Genomic DNA, 25,191 nt, shown 5'->3' with positions numbered 1-25,191 from the left:
ACTTATATTCTACTGCTAACAGTCAAAATAGATTAATTTCATTATTTTGTTCGGAAACCTTAATCACGTTTCTCTAGTCAGAAATTTGCATTGATTGATAAATATCAGTACAGACTATAACGAAGAAATTCCAAAGAATTAGACGATAAGAATGTAGGTAACCAATAGCAAACATTTTTCTTTCAAGAATATCAACCAAATCCTATTATATTAAACGAGCAATTTCTGTTTATATTTTTATATCTGGTTATCTGGTTATTTACGTATGTTCAACGGATCTCGAAAACGGCTCTAACGATTTTCACGAAATTTGGAACATAGTAGGTTTATGATATAAAAATTAGATTGCACTAGGTCTCATCCTTGAGGAAACACGCTGAACGACATTAAAAGGATATTTCATCCTTGGCTGAAACAGCTGAGACTTTCGTCGTCTATGGATGGTAAAAAGTGAGCAAGTGATTCTGTGGAAAATCAAAATATCGCATCCCCGAAATTCATAAGCTGACGTATAGCCAGCTGTAAAATATGAACACGATCATTTTAGAGAATTGTGTTCTGTTTATCAATAAATAAAAATAACGAGCAAAGCTCGGTGCCCCGATATTATCTCTAAATCGAACACTTGCAGTGCTTTTCTCATATTCGCTTTATGAAATCTTAGAAACCCTTTACCTGAAGTTCCAAGTCTTTCTACGATTGAGATATATGCTGAATTTTCAGATGGCTCGGAAATACAATGATACCTTTCTACTATTTAATCCTCTGCCAGTCTTGAAAACTCAAAGAAATTATTTTCTGAGTTTGATTCCGAAATGAGTCCATCCTAAGCTAGAGCATGGGCAATTGAACATGCTTGATGATTGGACATGAACACAGGTTCAGGTGAGTTTCGAACCTCTGAAAAGTGGTTTGAAACTTATATCTGTCATTAGTCATCTAGTCTCAAGTAATGAATCTTGTTGATGCAGTACTGTGATCAATTACTTATCTAATCAGAGGAAATATATGCGAATTTAATTATTGTTGAATAAAACACTCTCCGTATTAAGTTCTCTAAAAATTGTAGAATTGCTTTCGTTCACTCGAAACTGCAATATTGTAGTCCACTGCAAAACTGATCTACGCATAGCTAAAAAACGAATTAAATGTTAACGAAGGTCCTCTCAATTCTCTCAAGACAAAAACACTGTGGAGAATCGAACATCTATTATCCAACATTCGAAATACATAGAGAAAATCTATCCGCTAACTCAAACAAGATTCGGTTTTCAAACCGTCAGATCTGAAAATGAATTTCATCTTTGTCTCTAAATTCATCAACAGCAACTAAAAGTGATCCACTCAATACAGAAGCTCTACTGAAATTGACATGAAGATTAACGGTATGCGATCTTTATGTATATTTAATTTGTGAATTTGATCATCAATGATTATGTCTCATTGTCTTAAGGCAGACTGATGAAACCCTCTCCAAGAGTGGAATGCATTCCAACAGAAAACGCCAGAAAGTGGGTGAATTATCGAATTTACTGGTCACAAATACAAGAACAACAAATAAGTACAAAGACACAAAAAAATTTAAACTCTAAATGAAGTTGAATTTGTACTCTACAATGAAGTTATCTCAATAAATTGTCAAAGAAAGCATGATTGATTATAGAACAACATTTGAATTTTGTTTGTTGTGACAAAAAACAGCACGTTCATTAACGCCCTCAACCCAAATTTGTCAAGCTTTTGGGGGGTCCTGAGTAACAAAAAAAAGGTTCCGACTTTCTTTTAACCTTTGGTGGCCCGCTTCCGGCGGACTGTCTACAGCACATTTTTCAAAAAATCAATTGTTTTCGGGAAGAGACAACCTAATAAAAAAAACGTTGAATGAAAGTTGTACTTTGTAAAGTGCCGTCTTGGTTGTTATTCAGTGTTGTTCTAAATAACAGCTATAGAACTATATATTATAGGTGTTCTATATCAGTTGTTATATGTTAGACAACTATATAGTTATCTTATTTTTGGGCCCTTGGTTCTAGTTCTTCTTTAGCTGTCCATTGTTTTGAAGTTTGAAGTGAATCTTACTATAGACCCTGGAATCACAGCTCATACAGGTCCTGGAAAGATAAAATATTGGAAGAGGAAAATGAGAATAAAAATGAAAAATATTGGGAAAAGTAAATATTGGATATTGGAAGAGAAAACTATTGAGTATGGAAAAGTAGTCAAAAATGATGAATTTGAGCTGATAGTGAGCGGGTTGTTAGTGATTCAAGTAGCAAAAAATGATGAATAGAATAGAAAGAGGAGAAATGTAATTAAAATTGAAAATGAAGATGAGCTACATCCTGCCTCCGAGTAATACAAAAATTAGAAGTCTAGACAAGAATAATGCCTAGTTTATGACTATATTTTCAAATGTTTTCTCTCAGTTATCAAAACTACTACAATAGACTACTACAAAAAAATAACGTTCTAGAGAAGAAGGATCACACCACAAAATTAAGTCAATATCGCAATTATTCATTAGTTATTCATGTCTATTCATAGATTTTGAACTGCGTTGTCTCGTTGAACGAGAGTTCAACGAGAAAGGGAGAGACGAATCAACCTCCTAAAAGTAAGCCAGCCTCCTAACTGACTACTTCTATTTCAAATTTATTCGTGGATTCTAAACTGATTTATTCTATTCTATGCCTATTACTTTGTTACAGCACTGAAGAGAACTTAGAGCTCTGAAAACAAATCCTAAATAAGGAAGAAAGAAAGAGACAAATCAACAAATTCAACCTCCTATTTGCCTCATTAATTTCAGTTTGAATTACATTAGGCTCCTGTTTCAACGTATCCTGTAATCGTTTCAACGCTCCTGTAATCAACGATTCAGTTCAACCAATATTCAACTAGGTACCTTCAATCAATCAACTTCAACTTTATTCAACTAATTCAGTTTGATTTCAAACTGCAAGTCACAACCGCACACCATTGCGAATCGCATGACGGCGACGGCTAGAACTTTATCCATTTATTAGCTTAAAAATTACTACAGCTTAAAAATTCTCCCGCTGCCTTCACCGTCATGCGAATCACAGTGGTATGCACAAGGCTTTACTCTACTAAATCGCTATCTCTTTATTAGGCTACTACCCTAAAGAGAATGACTGCAGAGTTCAAAAAAAACCAAGAAACGCACATGACAAAACAAAAGAGCCTGAACTGGCAACTAGACATAAAAGGGACTGGACAAGAAATCAGAAATAAAAGAGACGGAACACGAAGAAACAATGTATTGAACAAAGATAAAAGTAAGTTTAAGTCGGAAGGAGATAGAAGAGACCAGGAATTGAACAAAGATAAAAGGAAAGAGACAGAAGAAACCAGAGTTAAAAGGGTGGTGCCGCATTGAAAAGCTCTCCACTGATAATGGAGGTTGCCTGCTTTGAGTGCCGCCTCTCTGTGATTGGTCGACTGCCTGTGAGTGCGCAAACGTGAGAGGGGCCGCTTAGACGCCCTCTCATTGGTCCAAAATACCCGAAACTCCAACATCAAACAAACTCTGAGATAAAGTCCCACTCGAGCAGGCAGTATGGTTGCACCCTAGAGCCGCGTTCAGTTGGTGTGTGATGTGAAAAATCCTAAAACTTTCTCGATCTTACCATAACTTACGGTTTTACACCAAGATTTCAACCCTCAATACCTGATAAAAGTACTAAACAACCTTGTATCAACCCTAAATACATATAATAATAGGTATAAACCTATCTAACAGTGTAGAAAGATCGTTCTCCGGTAATTTCCACAAACACTTTTCGATGTAGAGTGAAAAGTTTGCTGAATTTCCGACCGCGCGAACCTAAAAACCTTGTGAAGTTCTAGTTTTGTTATGGTTTCATACTATTCGATTGGAACCATGTACCATCATGGACAGCAACCAACCAGTACTTGGTATCCTCCTTCCTACAGACATCAACCACAGCAGGTGAGGATTTCATTGACAATTTATTATTAATTTGATTGATTTCTAGTATAAGTATACTTATTACAAAGCAGCAGGCAAGAGGGACGTTGAGAAATTGAGGAAATCAATCAATAGATGGTCTATTGAAATTATACTCATTACAAACTAGCAGGCAAGGAATACGTTGGAAGATCGAGGAAGAGAAAAGTAAGCAGGATTATATCATTTATTTATTTATTTATTCATCAATACAATTACAAATAGAGATATGACTGGGCGAGAGCAACAGGCCTAGGCCAAAATATTGTGAATGTTATTGATATTCAATGCATATCAATAATTCATACTCTCCAGAGATGTGATTAATATTTTTACCAGATAATGTGGATCTGCTATCCTATTACAGTATATTCAAGTAGTAAAACATCCTCGGTATCAAAGTTTGGCATGAATGCTATCAAAATAAAGGCCCACTAAAAATGATTAGATCCAAATAATAGATTGACTTCTTCTTTATATGTCGATGTGGCAAAATTTGAACTTTGGATTTGAGCGATATGAAGTCAAAATGGAGGAATGGGACAATCTTGGATTAGTTGGTTACTTAGTTATTTCTCCGCCCAAAACTCATGAAAAAGGTATCATATCTTTTTAAACGATCTGATCCTTAATCCAAAAATTTTTATTTGCAACTTTTAATAGCTATAAAAGTCTATAGAACTGGAGAAAAATTCTTGATCAACCTTGAGTATTAGGCCAACATTATTTAAAAAGACTTTAAAGGACTTTTAGAATGAGTAGTTGGCCTATGTGGAGAATAATACAAATGAAGCATCAGAATGATTATTAAATTTAAACGTCTCGAATTTTATATATTTTCTAATATCTAAAATATACAGATGTTAAGATATTTCAAATGGCCCATAGGAAGTTATGTGAGGAAAGTACAAATGAAATACGGTTAATGATTATCATTTGATGAAAATGAGAAAATGTAATGGACAAAATACACAATAAGCTTGAAGGGTAGTTGAATACAAGTGATTTCTTGTTGGGACACGTGTCAAAGGCAACACAAAATTTTAGCACTCTCCCAGACTAATTTAGAGTAATAAGTAAACATAAAAATTACAATTCGAATTTTATTGTATAATTTCTATAGTTTTCGAAAACTTTAATCCGTTCATGTTGATCTCAACTTTTTCCAAAATAATCCATTGTATCACCAAATTGATCACCAAGGGTGCGCCAAACGAAAAGCTAAAATGATTGACATAGGAAAAAACAGGCAACCCATTTGTCTTCCATATGGCACTCCAAAATTAGATTAGATTCGACTGAAAACAATTTTGAGTCCGAAATTTTTTATCTAAGATTTATAATCTAAACCCTGGAAAATTTGGATAATAGGTACCAAATTAACTGAGGTGGCAAGTTAAAGAGAAAAGCATTTAGTAGAATGACATTAAATAAAATATTTCCATATGAGGTTGTAGCAGAGATATGTACTAATAACTTACTTACTATTTATTTATCATTCATAATCACCTTGAGGACAAAGAAACATACTACAGTACAAAGCTTCTTTTCATCCCAATTTCATAAAATTATTGTCCAAATAAAAGTAGATAATATGGTAGATATCACTAATAAAGTAGCAAAGGGATCGGAAGAAGGATCTTATTTTTTCTTCCAACCCTCATTGTTAGTAGTAACAGAGAAATTACGGAGATAATTTCAATCCAATTTCTAAGGTGATAATAAACATTTATAAGTTGATAGATTAGCCTACTTCAGGATGTAGAGTCGAGGAACTTGAATGCTTGAAAAATAAACATACATATTACTATTATTCTTATCCACTCAAGTCCTTTTCTCCAATAAATAAAAAAGCCTACCACCCAAAGATTTGTCAAGAAAGGCCTAAATTATTCCATAAAATTGCATGTGACTGCCTTCATAGTTCAAAATGGAAGTAAGATGAATCTTTCATTTGAAATCAATACCCCAGGTGTAATCGAATTGATCTAATAATTGATCGCATATAGGTAAATCCAGATTGAATAATCATTATATTATTAAATAATTCGGAGAATATTCGGGATAGTGAGATGTTTATACTACTTTATTCTGAGCCTGATTTTTGCTTTTGCCTTTTAACTTGCTCTGTATTGACTTGCGCTTGTATGGATGAATAAATAAAATATATTACTCGTAGATAAACATGATAGATTGCCTGGAACACCTGATTGAATGAGGAATCCAACAAAGTATAATTGCCATCCACAGAAAATACACAGTCAACATTACACCTTACATTGTCATATTGATAAAATATCTTTCTGTTGAGAATAATCTGGGCGTGGGATGGGAGATAAATCAATTTAATTATTAGATTTAACTCAATTGAATTATTGATTCAATCGAATTACAAAAATCTATTGAACGGCAAAATATTGATTAGTGACCAAACCCATGTCAGAGGTCCTGAAATTGATCAGTTGCAACCTGAAAACTCTGACACCAGACCTGAGCCAGCCAGTCACTCGATATTATTATATCGAACCCAATACAGTAGAAGTATCTTTTTGTGTTGTTGTGAAGTTGATGTTAGATATGTAGTAGATATCCATGTGATCAATAATGAAATAGAACGACTTGATATTGTCAAAACCACTGATTTTTCTTATAAAATTATTAGATACAAGTTACGGTTGTTACATCATTATCAATATCTAGTAAACTGAATGCTTGAAAATTGTGCAGCAGAATATTATTATGTAGTCTGGGAGAAGCCCTACGATTGGTCATGAGCTGTTGACCAATAAGGGTTAAGCTCTACTATTATAGGCCGAGACTTATGACCATATTTGGAGTACTTGGTCGTGTCTAGTCTCGGCCAATGCCAGTAGAGCTCAACCTTCATTGGTCAATAGCTAATGTCCAATCGTAGAGCTTCACCCACACTTAGGGCCGTTTGCGCAGTCAAAGCTTAAACTGAATTTTATCAGCTAGTGGTCTAAACTCAAAATAAAACATATAACAAACTAGACTTGATACGGATTTGATCCATTTTAAAATTAAATTCGGTTTAAACTGTCCTAAATATTCTGCTGCTCAATGTAGGTTCCAGTTTACAAGAGATAGAGATTGATAATGGTGTAACAACCAAAAATAGTATCTCAAATTATTTCAATAAATCTGCGTTTTTGAAAATATCTAGTCATTTTTAAACGATATGGAGATATTCCCATGAGTTGTTCTATTAGCCCAGGCGAGCGAATATTAAGGCTGTGCAAAGGCTAAAAATAAACATCCGACTGGTGATATTTTTCAAAGTTTCTCAATTTGTATACTATCAAGCTATCAAAATGAAAAAGTTTTCTCAGGAAAACATTTTTTTCCCGATCATTATTTTTTCAATATGAGAGCCTAAAGTTTAAATCTTTGGGACAGAACATTTCGAATTCGGTAAAAGATAAATCTATGAGATTCTGAGAATAAATTCTTCATGGTATTGTTTATTGAATAAAACAAACATTTTCTGAAAATATCTGTTTTATTTAATCAACAATACCAAGAAGCATTTATCCTCTTAATCTCATGGATTTACCTCTTACCGAATTCGAAATGTTCTGTCCCAAAGATTTAAACTTTAGGCTCTCATATCTCAAACAGTAATGATCGGAAAAAATGATTACCTGAGTAAACTTCTTCATTTTGATAGCTTGATAGTATGCAAATCGAAAATTTTTGAAAAATATCACCAGTAGAAATTTTATTTTTACCTTTGCACAACATAAATTATTCCTTGAGAACAAACTCATAGGTGGAATATTTTCACTGAACCGAACTCGGAATCTTATACTAGAAATTTGGAATCCAGCTGTAATTATAAATGATGAAAGATAAATACGGTACTTTGATTAATGATGTGGATGATGCTGGATGATTATGAATGACTAGCCGTCAGGCTCGCTTCGCTCGCCATATCCGTCTAGCCAGGGGACTCCGCCCCCTGGCCCCCGACTGGATCGTCCAAGAATGAGATCAGCAGGCTCGCTTCGCTCGCCTGCATTTTTCATTTGAGCATTTTTATCATATGTTAGGACGATCCAGTCGGGGGTCCAGACTAAACGTCTGGCTAAACGGATATGGCGAGCAAAGCGAGCCTGACGGCTAGTAATATAATAGGATAGTTCTGATTGAAGTAGCAGTGCCCAATCAATTTTTCCGCGATAAATGCATTTCTATCATCAACTTGGTGCCAACCTAACAAAGTCAACTAAACTGAATGCCAACCTGACAAAATTCTTAATTTAGTTACCAGTTAACAACTGTTCCGAATAGGTACTCTCTCTAGATTATAGTTCTATATTAACATATGGTATGGACATTTTTCAATTATAATTAAGAAAATAAGAAGAAAATACATGCTAAAAGACGAACTTTGAACCCTTAAAAACCACCCTTAGAGTTATAATATTGCCAAAAGATTTCTTAGTGCGCCTCTAAAGGGCCAACTGAACATACCTACCAAATTTGAACGTTTTTGGTCCGGTAGATTTTTAGTTCTGCGAGTGAGTGAGTGAGTGAGTCAGTCAGTCAGTCAGTCAGTCAGTGAGTGCCATTTCGCTTTTATATATAGATAACTATATAGATAACAAAATTATGGATTTCTAAACTATGGATGATAGTTCATACTACAGTTACAGTCCACATTCACAGTCCAAATATGTACGAATAAACTGAGTTTCCGGGGGAAAATTTCGGATAAGCGAACCTGAACTGTGTACTTCACACATTACCTCAAAATCTCATGTAAGAGGACTGATATATAGCAGTCGTGAGAGCAATTGACGGCTCTATTACTGTATATACTCAGTCGAGGTGGAGCTTCCGCCAGGACTCCCCACTAATAAAAAAATATATTATCGAGTCATACGAATATTAATTTGTATTATGTTCTTGTATATCTTTCATCAGTGTCTTGTATCAGAAACACATGGTATTATTTATTTGATGTAATCTTGATTTTATTTTTACTACACCTCAAGTCTGCGTAAACTCAAAGTTATTAACAAAATGTCAATTTTTCCGTCCTTATAGATTCTATTAGATTGAACGGAACTTGACAAACACATATGTTCATCATGTGTATGATAAGTTATGTTTAATCTAATAGAATTCATGAGGACGGAGAAATAAACATTTTGTTAATAATTTAGGTGTAAACGCAGCTTTATACTCACGCACAAATCACATAATTAAGTGAACAACAACATCAATAAAAGAAAATGGACTATAAATCAGACTATATTAGCAAATCTCATAAATGTCTTCAACAATTTTGCAACACTTGAAAAATACAAGTAGCCTACTCTACAGAGTCCCAGCATAGCTTTTGTACAGAGATGATAGAAGCCTAAAAATCAATATATCCATAAAATAAAGCCCGAATAATGGGAGCTTTCAAATTTGACAGGGACGGCTGTGATTGTGATTTTCAATGGTTTTATTGACAGTAAACAGCGATCGATCAATGTCAACTTCAATTTACTAATCATCTCCGAATAGTAGCCTACCAGCACCTACTACTACATATTATCAGAGAATAGCCATACATATAGATTGGTTATCCTATTAAACACTGTTCACCTGTTAAAAAGTAGCAGATCTCTTCACTATGGATTTTTTAACAACAAGGTCTCCAAGACGATCAATCGCATTGAATTCAACAATAACATTATTTCATGATGTATTATAAAGAGACTAGCCGTCAGGCTCGCTTCGCTCGCCATATCCGTCTAGGGGGCTCCGCCCCCTGGACCCCTGACTGGATCGTCCAAGAATAAGATCAGCAGGCTCGCTTCGCTCGCCTGCATTTTTCATTTGGGCATTTTTATCATATGTTAGGACTATCCAGTCGGGGGTCCAGACTAAACGGCTGGCTAAACGGATATGGCGAGCGAAGCGAGCCTGACTGCTAGTAATATAATATTCCCGGGATTGAAGTAGCAGTGCCCAATCAATTTTTCCGCGATAAATGCATTTAAATCTTCAACTTGGTGCCAACCTAACAAAGTCAACTCAACTTAATGCCACCCTGACAAAATTATTAATTTAGTTGCCAGTTAACAACTGTTTCGAAGAGGTACTCTATCTAGATTATAGTTCTATAGTAACATATAATATGGAAATTTCAATTATAATTAAGAGATTGGGAGAAGAAGAATATACATGCTAAAAGACGAACTTTAAACCCTTAAAAACAACCCTTAGAGTTAAAATATTGCCAAAAGATTTCTTAGTGCGCCTCTAAAGGGCCAACTGAACATACCTACCAAATTTGAACGTTTTTGGTCCGGTAGATTTTTAGTTATGTGAGTGAGTGAGTGAGTCAGTCAGTCAGTCAATCAGTGAGTGAGTGCCATTTCGCTTTTATATATATAGATAGAGGATTAGGATATTCAGGGCCATATGCTAATATTACTTGAGGATATGGTTGCATCTTCATAATGTGTTTAATACGGGGTTTAAATGAACAGCTGAAATTTCTCCGTTAAAACCGAGTATCTACAGTACATACGGACCTTGGAAGGGTTGCTACAAGTAATTGGGGTTGTTATCTGTGAATAAATTCTATGAAATTAAGACTGTATATGAAAGATATACACGGGGGTGGAATGAAGGCACCCTCATTGAATTGAAAAAAAAACAGCTGCTATCCCCCCTTGGATTGGAATCCCAAAAAATGACGTTAGTAGACATTCTAAACACTGATGATTTTTCATTCCGATCCCTTAAGATTTTATTTTAATGAGGGGTGAGAAGTATGAATTGTTGAGGATTATCATGCAGGGCAGATCAGGGGAAAGAACAGTGTAGGACGTAGAAAATGTAATTTGAGAGATTGGTATGGCAGCAACTCAAAATAGCTTTACCGGGCTGCAATTAGTGAAGTGAGAATCGCTGTGGATGATTTCCAACCTCCGATAGGAGATGGAACCAAAAAAATATTAATACAGTAGCCCTCGTAATAAAGTTAATACAGTATCACAGAGGAGTTTATACAGCTTTGCAGTGGAATCATCCACAGAAATAATTATGTAAACTATAGTGTTATATAGTTATTGGAAATAAAATAAAATTCATGTTTATATTTTTTGACAGCAATTCCTGTCATGCATGCATGACATCGGAGCCGAACAAGCGCCACAATGGATGGGCACGAGCCACGCACATACCCACACACACCACCACCCCCCGCCCCACATGCCTGCGCCCCACATGTTCCCGCAGGAGTGGACCCCCCCGCCGGGTGCCGGGGGGTGTCAGGAACCTCCCTCAATAATGGACCCTCACCACCAACACCACCATCATCTGCTGCCTTCGCCCCCGATCACAGAGATGAGCAGTCCGGGCCCCCCTGCCTCGGGGCTCACCCCCCCAGCCACCCTAAACCCGCAGAGGGGCTCCGCCACCCCCCCGCAAGGTCGCAGCCCCTTCGACTGGATGAAGAAGAGCACCAGTGTCTATCACACACAGCCTACACCTGGTGAGTATTTTTCACCTTTCATTATTTTTATTAAAACATTTTTTTGTTATTGTATTCAGAAAAATATATATTGTGAATCAATTCATAATGAAAATCATGAATAATAAGTTGAGCAGAATGATCAGGAAAATGTTGATTGTATTCAGAATATCAATTTTATAATATAACTTGATGCTGTAAATCATAAATAATGAGAATGAAAATACTTAGGAAAATCCACAGACCAAGATCGATTGGAAACTACATTATAAATTTTCCAAGTTCTTATCATTGCAATATCTTCCAACCACATCAATTCGAGAGGAGAAGAGTTTGAGAAATTTTTACAATAAATTGAAGATCATTAAGACCCTTCTTCTTGGAAGAAAATAGATCCAATTAACGAAAAGGAGAAGTCTGATAAGGTGTGAGTCAGTCCAAATGTAGGTTGAAAAATGGTGAATGCTCCATTCCTTCAATTGTTGAACTATTAACTGATTGTGGACGATTCCGTATATCCAGATGATTCTAAGTGGTTGTCAATTCATGAAAGAAATAACTGTTTAGTAGAAGTCTACACTCTTCAATTTTCCTATACATTTTCATTTCGAATCTCTAAAAATGGATTGTCTGGAGCTGGAGTTTTGTTCAATCATTAAACGTTCTTTGAGCAGAATACTCACCCAGCTAACCGATATCGCTGATATTTTCCAATGCAATTTCCAACTGTTTAGATTATTACATAATTATCTCAATAGATATTTTTCTAATGATTCTCACACAGGCTTACAACTCGAGCAATGCTGGACAAAATGGGAATAGAACTGAATAAAGTTTATAGTAAATATATTAATAAGTTATTGTATTGTGGATGGTAATGTAATGTTATAATTATTCATGCAATCTGGGATAGATAAATAATGCGATACTTGATACATAAATGAGTACTCCATGACAACCCACCCACGGAATGAAACTTACAAAATCATATTAGTTTGTATGTTAATTTGAGAAAGGATTTTCGTCGACGGAATTTGGTTCAGACATTCAGGCTACACCTCGGGTCTTACAAAACAAGCCTGTAATCTTATCTTTGGTGAGGGACGCACGCATACACACACACATGCACCCACACAAACACTCACCACTGAGTCCCCAGAAAGACTCAAAACTTGCTGGATTTTGTAACTCAGCTAGATAACAGGAGGAAGAAGTATGTCACATATTCCAACTCGCTCTCGTTCCATTTTCAATCATGTGATACTGAAGAGCACAACAAACTCTCAAAAACAATCTCAACCTCAATCATTATTTCGAAATTCGTTCGATAAAAACTGTCAACTGTTAGTTGAACTGTCCCAAATTGAATAGGCCTTCAATCAAGATACATGTTTATGACAATATAAGTTTCTCATAGCATGCAATAATGATTGTATTAATCATCTTACGTCGCCATTATCCCATTAGATCCAGTATCATCTATGCTCTCATATCATATATCATGATTAAGTATCCATTTATAACATTTCATCAAATAGAATCATATTACATAAGCATAAGATAACGTTGCTGCAAAAAGAAATGTTCAGCTGCTTCCATAAAACAACTGGAAGCATGACCAATTGAAAACTTGACAAACTGAAAACTTGATGTAATCAAATCTGGAAGATTCGAAATTAGGCCTATAACCATCCTCGGCTAATTAAGAATCTATATGCAAAATTTCAAGTTAATCAGTCCAGTAGTTGAGACGTGATTATGTGTAACATAGTTTTCCTATTCCGCACGTGTATAAGCCAGATCTTTCCTTTATTATAGTATAGATTATTATGTTTACTTTTCGGATCTTCATACTTTTCTGTTTTAAAAAAAACTTTGAAATTTTGCTACCTGAACAGCTGATCAACTGCTTCCTGAACGTAAAACAAAGGGTTTAGGAAACTATCAACCAGAATCCCCTTAAAATGCCTCAATCTAACAAACATACTTTTCGAATTTCCACACTTTCACTGTTTCGGAAAAACATTACAACTTTTGAAAGGGTTTATTCAAAACTGTTCTGAATACCCCTAGAGGGACGAACATCACCACAATCTCAAGGGATCTATGAATGGTTATGGGAATTACTGTCCAAGGGGCAACGCCCCTCAAACCCAAAAAGGACCCTTATATCCCAAGTATTAAGTACTCCCCCGGGACGATTATGCTTGATCATGCTTATAACAACTATGTCCGAACTCATGTCACATCAAGTTTGTTATATTATAACAAGCTTTTGATAGATTTGGTAAGATATCTTTCTGTTTCCATTGACAGTATTGCATTTCCTCTAATCTCTTCACCTTTATAATTTCCTTCTTAACCTCCATTTATAATTTTTTCACGACCAAGAGTTAATGGAAAGGATATCGTTGGAGTGATGACCAAACACTACCAATTCACGTGTATAATCCATGACCCATTGCTTGTAATCAGAGAGAATTGCATGTAGAATGACGTGTACTTTTATTCTCTCTTTTGTAATCCTGTAATCATTTGAAGTTTCCATCTGATCTTCATGAGATTGGATGATTAACAAAATTTATTTAAATTGATTAAAAATTGATTCACTATTTTACAAGAATAGGAGGATATATTATTAACTTTCATCGTAATTAATTTATGATGTTTCTATGCAAATCCAGGAATTCATGCCGGAATATCGCGAACTAATAGAATGAAGAGATTTTGTTCAATTCAATCTTGATTGATCATAAGAATATCATGTATTCCCAATTCAGACCAACAAATTAGACAATCTGTGATTTCATTCACTCATTCTTCTAATCTTCCTTCATCCTCTCCTCCCACCTATCAATTTCCATTTCAGTCTGTTTTTGACCAGATTTAGAATATTTAGATTCATTCTCGAATCAAAACATATTCATTATTCCAAAAGAGAATCACAAAAGTAAAATACGCACAATAAGAGATGTTTGGAATTCCCCTACCCATCAACTCATCCATTCGAGTGTTTAGGGAAAATAATCTTTCCTTCAATAATTTTCCATAAATGTATCAATGATCCCTTGCTGCTATATGTGACTATGCTAAATGTGGCTTATATTTTGAGCCGCTATTCAAATAATGTAGCCTACATTGTACATGAATTCGGAAATGCTACAGTGATACGATATTTTACAAATTACAACCATAGATTAGACAAATAATCCTAGCATATATGTTTTAAAATTCATCATATCTAATATAGTATTTAAGTGCAGTATTTATTCAATTTGATTTTTAGTGTATTGATCCAGTTGTTCCATTTGAATTGTTGATTTTCATTCAATTTTGAATTGTAAAGTATATTTTTTTTATGTAACTTATAATCGTGGGTTAAGTGGAAGAGCGGGCTCAACTTCGCCAACATCACTTTTATTGTAAAGTGTAAATAAAAGTAATCAATCAATCTATCTATCTATCTAAGTGTAGATCTCTAACATGCTCATATCATGACAACTCAATATTCACGGAACTTGACACTATTTCAATCCACTCTAAGGCTACCTGAATTACGACGCGAGTTTGATAGACGTGGTGGTATAATAAAATATGATCATAATATTATAATGTTCAAGTTGAGGCAAAGCTAGGACATGTGAACAATAAAATAAGATCATATGATATTGAAAATCCTCTAGCAGACTCGCGTTGCGTCGCGTCTCAATTTCTAGACATATTTTCAAGCAAGCGTGTGTCACGGATGAGACACAAGCTTATTCTTTTTTCTGAGTTGTGAGTTCGAGAAGAGGTGGATGAGATAAAGATTAAAGAAACACCGACATTTTCATTCTCAAATACTTTCTCTGTAAGTTCACCATCTTTCTCGGTGTCTCACTTTCGCTCTCTCCCACTCACTCACATCAGCTTATCTCATTTCAACACAAATGTGTGGAAGGGATTTAGCGGATTAGGCTTTAAACCAACCGCGGCTGTAGTCTTCATACATATGTAGATTATGTACATGTGTTTATTATGTACATGTGTAGATGTGTGTCTGTATGATGCAAGTTGATAACAGCCGAAGGAAATACCCTTTCATGTATATCCTGCCGACAATGTGGACACATTTATCAGGAAGGGTGATAATTTTGAGGGTGGTACTGGTTTTTGTACTAAAGAGCAGATTTCTATTGAGAGGACTTGAGCTACAAGAATAAAATGAGATTTAACTGTGTAGTAACATCCAATAGACACTATAATAAACAATTAACTCCTTTGGTAACTGATAGAATGATGAAATTTTGCTGGATGAAATATTATACTGATGACCCCTAGCGCTGGAGAAATCGCTTAAAATACCGCTGATTTTATGTCTGCTTTTCTATTGAAAAAAGTGATAAGTCGAGAGAAATAGTCCTAGTTGCATCTTTGCATGCAATTAAAGTGACAGCTGATTTCTGATTAGTGATGATGAATTATTACTTCTTCTTCTTCTTTATGTGCCGTCTCCTTTAAGAAGGTTGGCTATCAACATGGCAATTTTGATTTTTGAGGCAACCGCCCTGAACAGATCAATGGAACTACTGTTGTACCACTGTCTCAAGTTATTTAACCAGGAGATCCGTCTTCTTGCTATACTTCTTTTGCCTTGTATCTTTCCTTGTATGATGTTTTGCAAAAGTGTATATCTCTCTCCTCTCATTACATGACCCAGGTATTGCAGTTTCCTGATTTTGATGGTGATCATGATTTCTCTGTCCTTTCCCATTCTTCTTAATACTTCCTTGTTGGTTGTTCTGCTAGTCCAGCTTATTCTGAGAATTCTTCTATAAGCCCACATCTCAAATGCTTCTAGCCGGTCGGTGTCGCTCTTTTTAAGAGTCCAGGATTTCATTCCATATAATAGAACTGGAAATAAGTAGCCTTTAAGCATTCTTAATTTGAGATGCAGGCTAAGATCAGTACTACTCAATACGCTCCTCATTTTATTAAAAGTAGCTCTAGCCTGTCCAATTCTTGATTTTATTTCTTCGGAGTAGTCATTGTTGTCAGTGACAATTGTTCCCAAGTATTTATATTTGCAGACCTTCTCCACTAGCTCGCCTCCAATCCATAGTGTTTCTGGTTGTTGTCGGTGTTTTGTTATTGTCATAAATTTGGTCTTTTTGGTGTTCAGTATTAGCCCTCTCTCCTCGCTGGTCTTTACTACTTGATCCAGTAGACTTTGTAGTTCTTCTAAGGTTTCCGCTATTAGTATCGTATCGTCTGCGTATCTTATGTTATTAATGATCTTCCCATTTACCTTCTCTCCTGTTGTATTTTGACCTTCCAGTGCTTCTTGTATTATGCCTTCTGAGTACAGATTGAACAGTAAGGGTGAGAGCACACATCCTTGCCTTACTCCACGTTTTATATCCATCTCCACGGAAAGTTCATTATCAACTAAAACTTTGGTGGTCTGATTAAAATAGAGGTATGTTATTATTCTGATATCGTTCTTGTCCATGTTCTTATCCTTCATCAACTTTATGAGATGGTTATGGCGAACTTATTATTATAACTACAAACTATACTACAAATCTTTTTTATGCACTTTTGTGTTATCTTGTTATATCGTCAAAAAGGACGAAGAAGTGAATCAATATCGTTGGCCAACGAACTCGATCTTTGTAATGATTCAAAGAATATGTGTTGATATTTGAAGTTGATTGATGGAAGCAAACTAAAGTTATCGTGAAACATACAAATAAACAAACCCACAAACGGACTATGACTCAAGCCACAATTCTCGCTACCCTCGTTCAATAACGTTACAATTATGAGTGTCTAGCTTGATATTTAACCATTGAGACGAACTCAGAGTAGTGTTCTAATTTGAAACAAATTGATATTGTTAATGTAAAAGCTATTTCAAGGAAATTACAAAAAAAGGAGACATTGAGAGAAAATCCTACATTCAACAATATTATAATGCAACATCATTTTCTCCAATTATAACATGTTAAATATTTCACTTTATGAATTAATATTTGCTTGAAGAGTGTTAATTCTTTTGGAACAATGATTCGGCCTTACTTCTTCAAGAGCGATTAAGACAATTGGAGTTTGGATAGTTGGAGTTCTACTATTATAGTTTCATTGATATTCAACAACATCCCATAGCGAGAATCACGTTATAGAGACAGTTGAAATATCCTAAAGAGAAATCTCAGGTTGAACGATAGACGAGTGAAGCGAATATGAATGAAGAATACAATAGAAGGTAAGATTAGACAGTAGAAACGAGTAACCAATCACCAGCAAAATACAAATTATGACCACGCCGACTGACGCAAAGCCTACTCTCTCCTCATTGGCCAACAATGTATTTATTTACTCTGCCGATAGATAGCGGCAGATACTGGGTGGAGAATCATTGATTGACATGTTCACATAGCTTATCAGGTTTTAAGCTATCAATTATTGTAGATTCTTGTTAATAATGATCAATGATATTTAAAATATATCATATTTCCTAAGATATAACTTTTCATGATTTTATAATTAAGGTCCATGAGAAACCTCATCAAGATCAAATATTCTTGTGGTTCATTATATTTCTTCATACCATACAAACAGTTTGGCAACGGTGTAGAGTTGGAAAAGAACAGAGATATATCGGTTTTGTCAAATGACAGGCATGAACAGCAAACCAATGTTAATCAGGTGCAGACTGAATAGCGTGAATCTAACTTAGCTTAGTATATCTGTCAATGAATAGGACAATAGATGGATAATTAATAGAAATCTATGTCATTGATGTTTATTTTATCTGTCAATGAGTGGGTGAATATTAGATAAAGATCTGGAATTTATATCGATACAATAACCGTTGTAAACAGATATTGAATAGTTAGACCGAGGTGTAAAACATTGATGTTTTTGTAAGAGCGACTTGATGGAGCGACTATTGGAGTTGAATGCTCATTCAAAGCACCGTTTGCAAAATAGATGTAACGCCGGTTAACTGCAATTGAGGGTTTGGGGTAGCTAACCCAACTTTCTTCCATTCTCGAATACAGCGGGGTTTTGTGGTGTCGAAAACCTCTCAGCTCCGGATCTAAATGACTCCCCGGGGACACTTTCGAGACAGAGAGAGAAAAATAAGAGAGACTGAACTCTCAGATGCAGAGACATACACTTCCGAAACAGCTCTGAGCTTTTGTTTACCCTCTCTCTTTGAACAAACTCTCCCTCTCGTTCCTTTTTTGTTACCCTCGGACACCTCCTCTCTACCCTTTTCCAACCCCTCCAATCACCCCTCCCCAAACAATCCCGGAAACGGCAACAACTATCTAATTGGATGGGCAGACAATAAATACCAAGCACTCAACTTGCCTTTTCGACTAGATCTGTCTCCTTTTCGATAGCAGTTTTGCAGCTTTCCTACCTTTCTCTCTCTAGTTGCCACATAGGTCAATGAATATTTAAAAATATAATAATTTAATATCAACATTTGAAATACTATTGATTCCCGAATCTTCATTTTCGATAGCAGTTTTGTAGCTTTCCTCATTTTCCAGCTGGTACTTAAGTAAATAAATGCTATAACATAAATTGAAATTGTTCATAAATATCTATATGTATAAAAATGAATGTCTGTTTGTGTGTTAGTTTGTTTTTCCCCTATAGATTCAAAAACTACTTGACAGAACGGCATTAAACTTTGAGATATTGGGGATGGTTTCTGACCAGAAATTTTGAAGACCTATGTTTTCGAAATTGTTGGCCGAGCGGCTAACGTAGAACGGGAAGATCATCATGATTCAAGATCATGTTGTGATAATATGATTTATTATCTAAACTTACCAGCTGTAATAAACACGTCATTCTGTGATGAAATTTGTTTACTGGTATTAAAACGGTAGTTTCAAGCACATAGGAAGGCCGTATTGAGATGTAAATAAAAATATTGATTATCAGATAAATTTCATGATTCACCAAATAGTCAAGTGTGACATGAGATACATTGACTTTTTGGCGGTACGAAGTTCGCCGGGTAAGCTAGTTGGAAATATTATATTGATTCTTCCATTCTCAATGCCAATCCCTCACGAATAGACTTGAGTTGCACTTATTCATTTTCTAGATACCTCTTTCATTTATTTTCCTTCGTATTTAATTGCTTGAATGTTATTCTGTCTAAATAGCTACTACTTGATTACCAATAACTACTTGTTACTTGATCAACGCATTCTACATTTAACTTGAGAAATTGTTATCCTTTTCTTCTCCTTGTTCAATATAATATTTCAGCTTAAAGAGCATTTCAATTGAAGTATAAATGGACTTTTTCAAAATTCTCCTCAGTTTCAGTAGAACAATAAAGACAATAATTAGTCCAATCAATATGGACATAAAAAAGGGGGTGTTCTTGCAATTTATATTGCGGTTATGATTTTTTTATATATTATTTGAGTACATAAGAGAAGTCCAGAACCAATTTCTTTATGCAAAATTTCCTTGTGCTAGATACAGAATGGCCCAAAAACCTCGTATTTTCGGCTCATTCTCCAGTTTTCAGCTATTTGTGCCAAATCTCGTAATCGGACAAAAAACTTTGCTCCTGCCTTTTTCTAGATTATGAAGTTCTGAATAAAATGAGATCATTCAGAACTCTCTATCTCCAATGAGTACTGAGTTATAATTTTTCAAAAATTAGTGAAATTTGAAGAAAAAATCAATTTTGATGAATTTCAGTTTTTGAACAACAATATCTTCCGATTTCTACCATTTATAATTCAATATCTCTGGGCGTATTTTTGTACTCTACAATCTGAGATCAAGTAGAGCGCTCTATCTCATATAGATTTCCAGGTAAACCTGACAACAATGCTCCTTGTATTATGAAAAACACCTAATTTTCAGCTTCAACCATCATCACCAACTACATTGTCCTCACATTGATATTTCGTACAATGACATAAGTCCATGAGATTATGTTCTATGAGAATCACCCGTTAGATGCATTTAATTTCAGTATTTCCTAGTGGAGAGGGGCGCTTAAGGACACCTCAAGGATCAAAATTTCAAACCCTTATAACTTTTTACACAATGCTCAGATTTCATCGTACTACACTTCATTCTTCTCGGCTCGTCAAGGCAGTTCAAAATCATGCATCATGAGTTAAATTCGGTCGAAAAATGGAAAATTTATTGTTGAGTGTACTTGAGCCCATCATATTCCAATACACAAAAAATGGCCAATTTCTATATTCTAAAGATCTTAGTTCTAAAAACTAAAATTCATCAAAATTGATTTTTTTTCAAATTTCACTCATTTTTGATAAATCATAACTCAGACAGAAACAGCAAATTTTTCTGTCCGATTACGAGATTTGGCAGTAATAGCTGAAAACTGGAAAATTAGCCGAAAATTTTTGGGCCACCCTGTATCTAGCACTAGGAAATTTTGCATGGAGAAATTGGTTCTTCTCTTATGTACTCGAATAATATATTAAAAATCAGAACTACAATATAAATTGCATGCACCAATGTATATAGTGACTGGACTAAATCATTCTATTCTATGACTGACATATTCCATTTCTAAGCCATTAATACTGATTTAACAAAGCCATCAATACCATTAAGAGGCAATACACTATTCAGCCGACTATTAAAACCTATATCATATGCTTGCATTTATATTCTACAATCATATAGTATCACGAAATTGTATAAATGAATCAGAGTCAATAGAAGTATGCTCCATTATCTCATGTATGAGTTTTAAATTCCCGGTTGTGCGGAGCCTATAGGTGTAGTTCAAGTAATCATCATCCGTCTGTCCCATTACCTAAGCACAAGCCTGAATATCATATTATAGGCATCACCCTCAACAAAACAATCCTAGTTGTCTCAACAAGGCAATACTAGAATTCCTGAAGGAAATGAATCACTTCGGATCGATGAAGAATGAATGAATGTTTGAATAAGGAATTGAATAAGAATGAAGTTGAATAAGATGAATGAAGACAAGAGGAAAATTCCGTCATTCAAGTCAATCTTTGAAAAATGCTATTATTGTTGCATTCTACACAAGAGAACATTCGTCAGTTGATTTTTCAGGCAAAACTCAGCCATCCAACAAAATGTTGTACAATATTCTTCTGCTAAGCTCTCCAAGGGAAAAGGACAAGGCACACCCTCGGTCTTTGTCGGTCCACTCTAATTCAGCCGTCAAAAAACAAGTTGGCACCTTCTTTCAAAACAGTTCCGTCTCCCTCAAAACATGTCAGTGCTTTTCTATTATTCAAAACATGCCGTAGCGATCTCAATTATACCGAAAGATAGTATTCAACATCGAGTCAAATAAAACTTTACAACCGTGAAGCCCTGACGGGATTCTTTGAAAGAGATCCTTCTTCTAGATACCATGTTCTGAATATCGGTTCTCTTGAGCTTTTGACCTGACTGGTCTCTTGAACTACGCATTCCAGTGCGTATAGTGAGGTGCACGTTATAATGGCAGTGTTTGATTACCAATGGTATTGCTATCCTTGTCCATCATTCAACAAAGCGGATAGCGCTATCTGTTTCTCGCTTTGCTCTTTTGCCAGATCGTCTTTTAACAATGTGCAATTAATTAACAAAATAAACCGGCTCGAGTCGGTTTCAGTTAGTGTTTGTGGGTTTGTTTGTATGTTCTACGATAGCTTCCAAATGCTTTCATCGAACAACTTGAAATTTTCAACACAAATCCTTTGTATTATAACACAGTTCGAGTACATTTTGTGTCGTATTTTTATTAGGCTATTACTTTTCTAGATACGAGCGCCGAAATATGAAGAGTTTTTCAACAGATCATTTCAAAATTAGTAGGTTAACAGATGAACTCATCATATTTATAAGGCACATTATTCACGGTATTGTTCATTGAATAACACATTTTATACAAGAAATACCAATTCTTGAAAGAAAATTTCCAATTTTAAAAAAATTACTCAGTTTGATCAAATGTCATCAGTAGAAAGTTTTCAAAGTCCTGCCACCCAGCGTTAATAGTACCTATTAATTACTATTAGTAGAAATAACCTTGGTCGTATGTCATAAGCACTTTAGTCCAAAACTGCAATTTTGAAAAAATTGAGTCCTAAGTTTTCATGTATGTTCAAACATAATTTTCAAGAATATTCTTGTTCCTATCACAATGAAACTTACAAAGTGGGTTCAAAATACACTTATTCATGATTCTATTATTCCAAAGTGATGGGAAAATAAAAAACTACTGATTTGATTATGACTTGAGTTGTTTGGTCCATGACAAGGCCTATGACATAAGTGGACTTAAGTCATTTTACCACAGCAAGCATCATTTCACATTCCCAAACTAACTATAGTAAATTATTTATACCCAAGCATAGATTCCCAAAATTCATCTGCAATACCTGACTTGAGATGTTATAATAGTCTTGATAATGGAAGTAGGACTAAAGTGGTTTTACCAAAGTGTAGATCTCTACATCGGGATGTGAAATTATCTCATTTCATTAAAAATAAGTGGACTTAAGTGTTCGTATCAAATGACCAAGGAGTTTATTATTGGATTTATCACATTAGGCAACTGACAGATAGGCTACAGCACAGTGGTGAGTACTTATTAAAAAATCACTGATTGGGAAAAATATGCCAGGGGTGTTTCTCCTAATGGAGTTGTTTGTATTATATCACTTGCTTCGGGGAAAACAATCTTTAATAATCAATGTATCTATACGCTAGCTTTATTGAGTTTTAATGGTCATGTCAACAATTAGAATGATTTATGATTTAGAAGCTATCAGTATCACATGAGATAATAATTCCACGTTGTAAAATCGATTGCTAAGCTAAAAGATTGAAATTCTGTTTAAAATCTACAATATTCTGGAAATTTATACTTTGAAAATATTTTTTTTCTACTTTTTGTGTAGTTGAGAAGTTGATATTATGGTGATTATTCGTATTAAATGAAAAGATTAAGAAATTGTCAAAAACGACAGATTTTTTATGAGTCGTTGTAAATAGGTACCCTCACATTTTGGAGCATAATGGCAAGAGAAGGGTACATATCCAACATAATATCTGTGTTTGTCCAATTTATATTGTCAAACCTATCACATTTATTTTATGAAATGGGACCTAGAAGGAATAAAATTGGAAATAGTGGAGAAATAAACAAATAAAAACAAGATAAAAATGTAAGATAGAACGTTTTATTGAACATAGTTTTCTTGATTTTAAACTTTATAAAATAAAAACTCAGGAAGTTAAAGTGCGATTCCTAGTGAGAAAACATGAAGAACCGAATACATAACCTATAAACTTGAGTGTTGATAGGAAATGACATTAGGTAATACGGCAAGGCAGAACATCCGAAAGGATCTCTCTGTCGATAAAAGCCATCAGAATAAATAAATAGGGCGTTAGGCAATCGAATATGGCTAGAGAATACAATAATGGAGCAGATTAGAAAGCGGAAACGAGTGACCAATCACGAGCAAGATACAAACTATGACTAAGCCCACTGTCGCAAAGCCTACTCTTTCCTGATTGGCCAACAATGTATTTCTGTACTCTGCCGATAGATAGTGACAGTTACTGGGTGAAATGTCATTCACTGACATGTATTCACGATATTGAGACAGTGGAAAAGATAGGACGGCATATTTGCCATGTTTCTTCTGTCACTACTCCTATAGTGTATTTATGACTACATTACAATATATTGACATATCATCTATATTATTATAGTATTGAAATAATAAATTTATATTTATGTAATATTATAATTAATAATCCATTTCATAGTGCATTTATGATTTCTGCTGATAGATAGCAGCAGGTCCTGGTTGGAGAATCACTTAATAATATTCCATGTTGTTGACATAATGTACGGGGTTCTGCACTTAGATAGACAAGGATGGATTTTGAATTAGCACAAATAGAAATATAGTATATTGGTTGACAACATTACTATTTCCGTTCATTGATAGTTATGGGAAAATACTACTGCATCACCCACAATATACAACAACTATAATGAGAATGGATTTTTGTTTCATTTAACGGCTTATGTTCATGAATATTATGCATTCAATATCAAATTTGTTTTTGTAGAATTATGAATAATTTTATGTAAGATTCTTCTCAAAATAAAGAGTCATTAAACAGTAGACATTTTAGCTTCACTAGGCTAGCGTCCTTTAAAAGATCGAATACCGGTACCCTCTGTGATCTGGCAAAGCCAGTACAATCAACTTAACGAAACCCCAATGCAATGCATCGGATTTGTACAAAGATTTTGCCGTTAAAGATTTTTTAAGTTTGACAAACTGACAAATATTTTTAAAAAATTCTCCTTTCCAATACACGTAGCGAAGCACGGGTGCCCTGCTATAGTGAGCTCAACGTTATAATGGCAGCTGTTTAATTAGCAATGGTATTGCTATCCTTGTCTATCATTCAACAAAGCGGATAGCTCTATCTCTCGCTTTGCTCTGCCTTTCAACAATGTAGAATTAATAAAATATTTTATCTTAATTATGAAATAATTGAAAAATATTATATTTCTTGCTCAATAAATACAATTGATTATTTCAAACGAGAATGAACAGTTAATATTACATCAATAAACCTATATCAGCTACCGTCTATAGAAGACATTGACAAGACAGAGGATCGGCAACGTTGTTCTGCT

At 34.8% G+C, this 25,191-nt stretch overlaps 1 protein-coding gene across 1 annotated transcript in view; it reads left to right on the top strand.

The window, feature by feature from the left end:
* Positions 1–3,565: 3,565 nt before the first annotated feature.
* LOC111054712 (homeobox protein CDX-1-like) overlaps positions 3,566–25,191 on the top strand; it is a 44,628-nt gene continuing 23,002 nt past the window's right edge. Inside the window, exons 1-2 of the mRNA XM_039439251.1 lie at positions 3,566–3,973; positions 11,126–11,510. Of these exons, the coding sequence (XP_039295185.1) occupies positions 3,878–3,973; positions 11,126–11,510 (481 nt within the window). The 5' untranslated portion in view covers positions 3,566–3,877. The remainder of the gene's footprint in view (positions 3,974–11,125; positions 11,511–25,191) is intronic.

The sequence above is a fragment of the Nilaparvata lugens genome, chromosome 12, assembly GCF_014356525.2.
Source record: "Nilaparvata lugens isolate BPH chromosome 12, ASM1435652v1, whole genome shotgun sequence".
Lineage (NCBI taxonomy): Eukaryota > Metazoa > Arthropoda > Insecta > Hemiptera > Delphacidae > Nilaparvata > Nilaparvata lugens.
The sequence above is the reverse complement of the archived record's forward strand: the minus strand, read 5'-3'. Positions and strand labels throughout refer to the sequence as shown.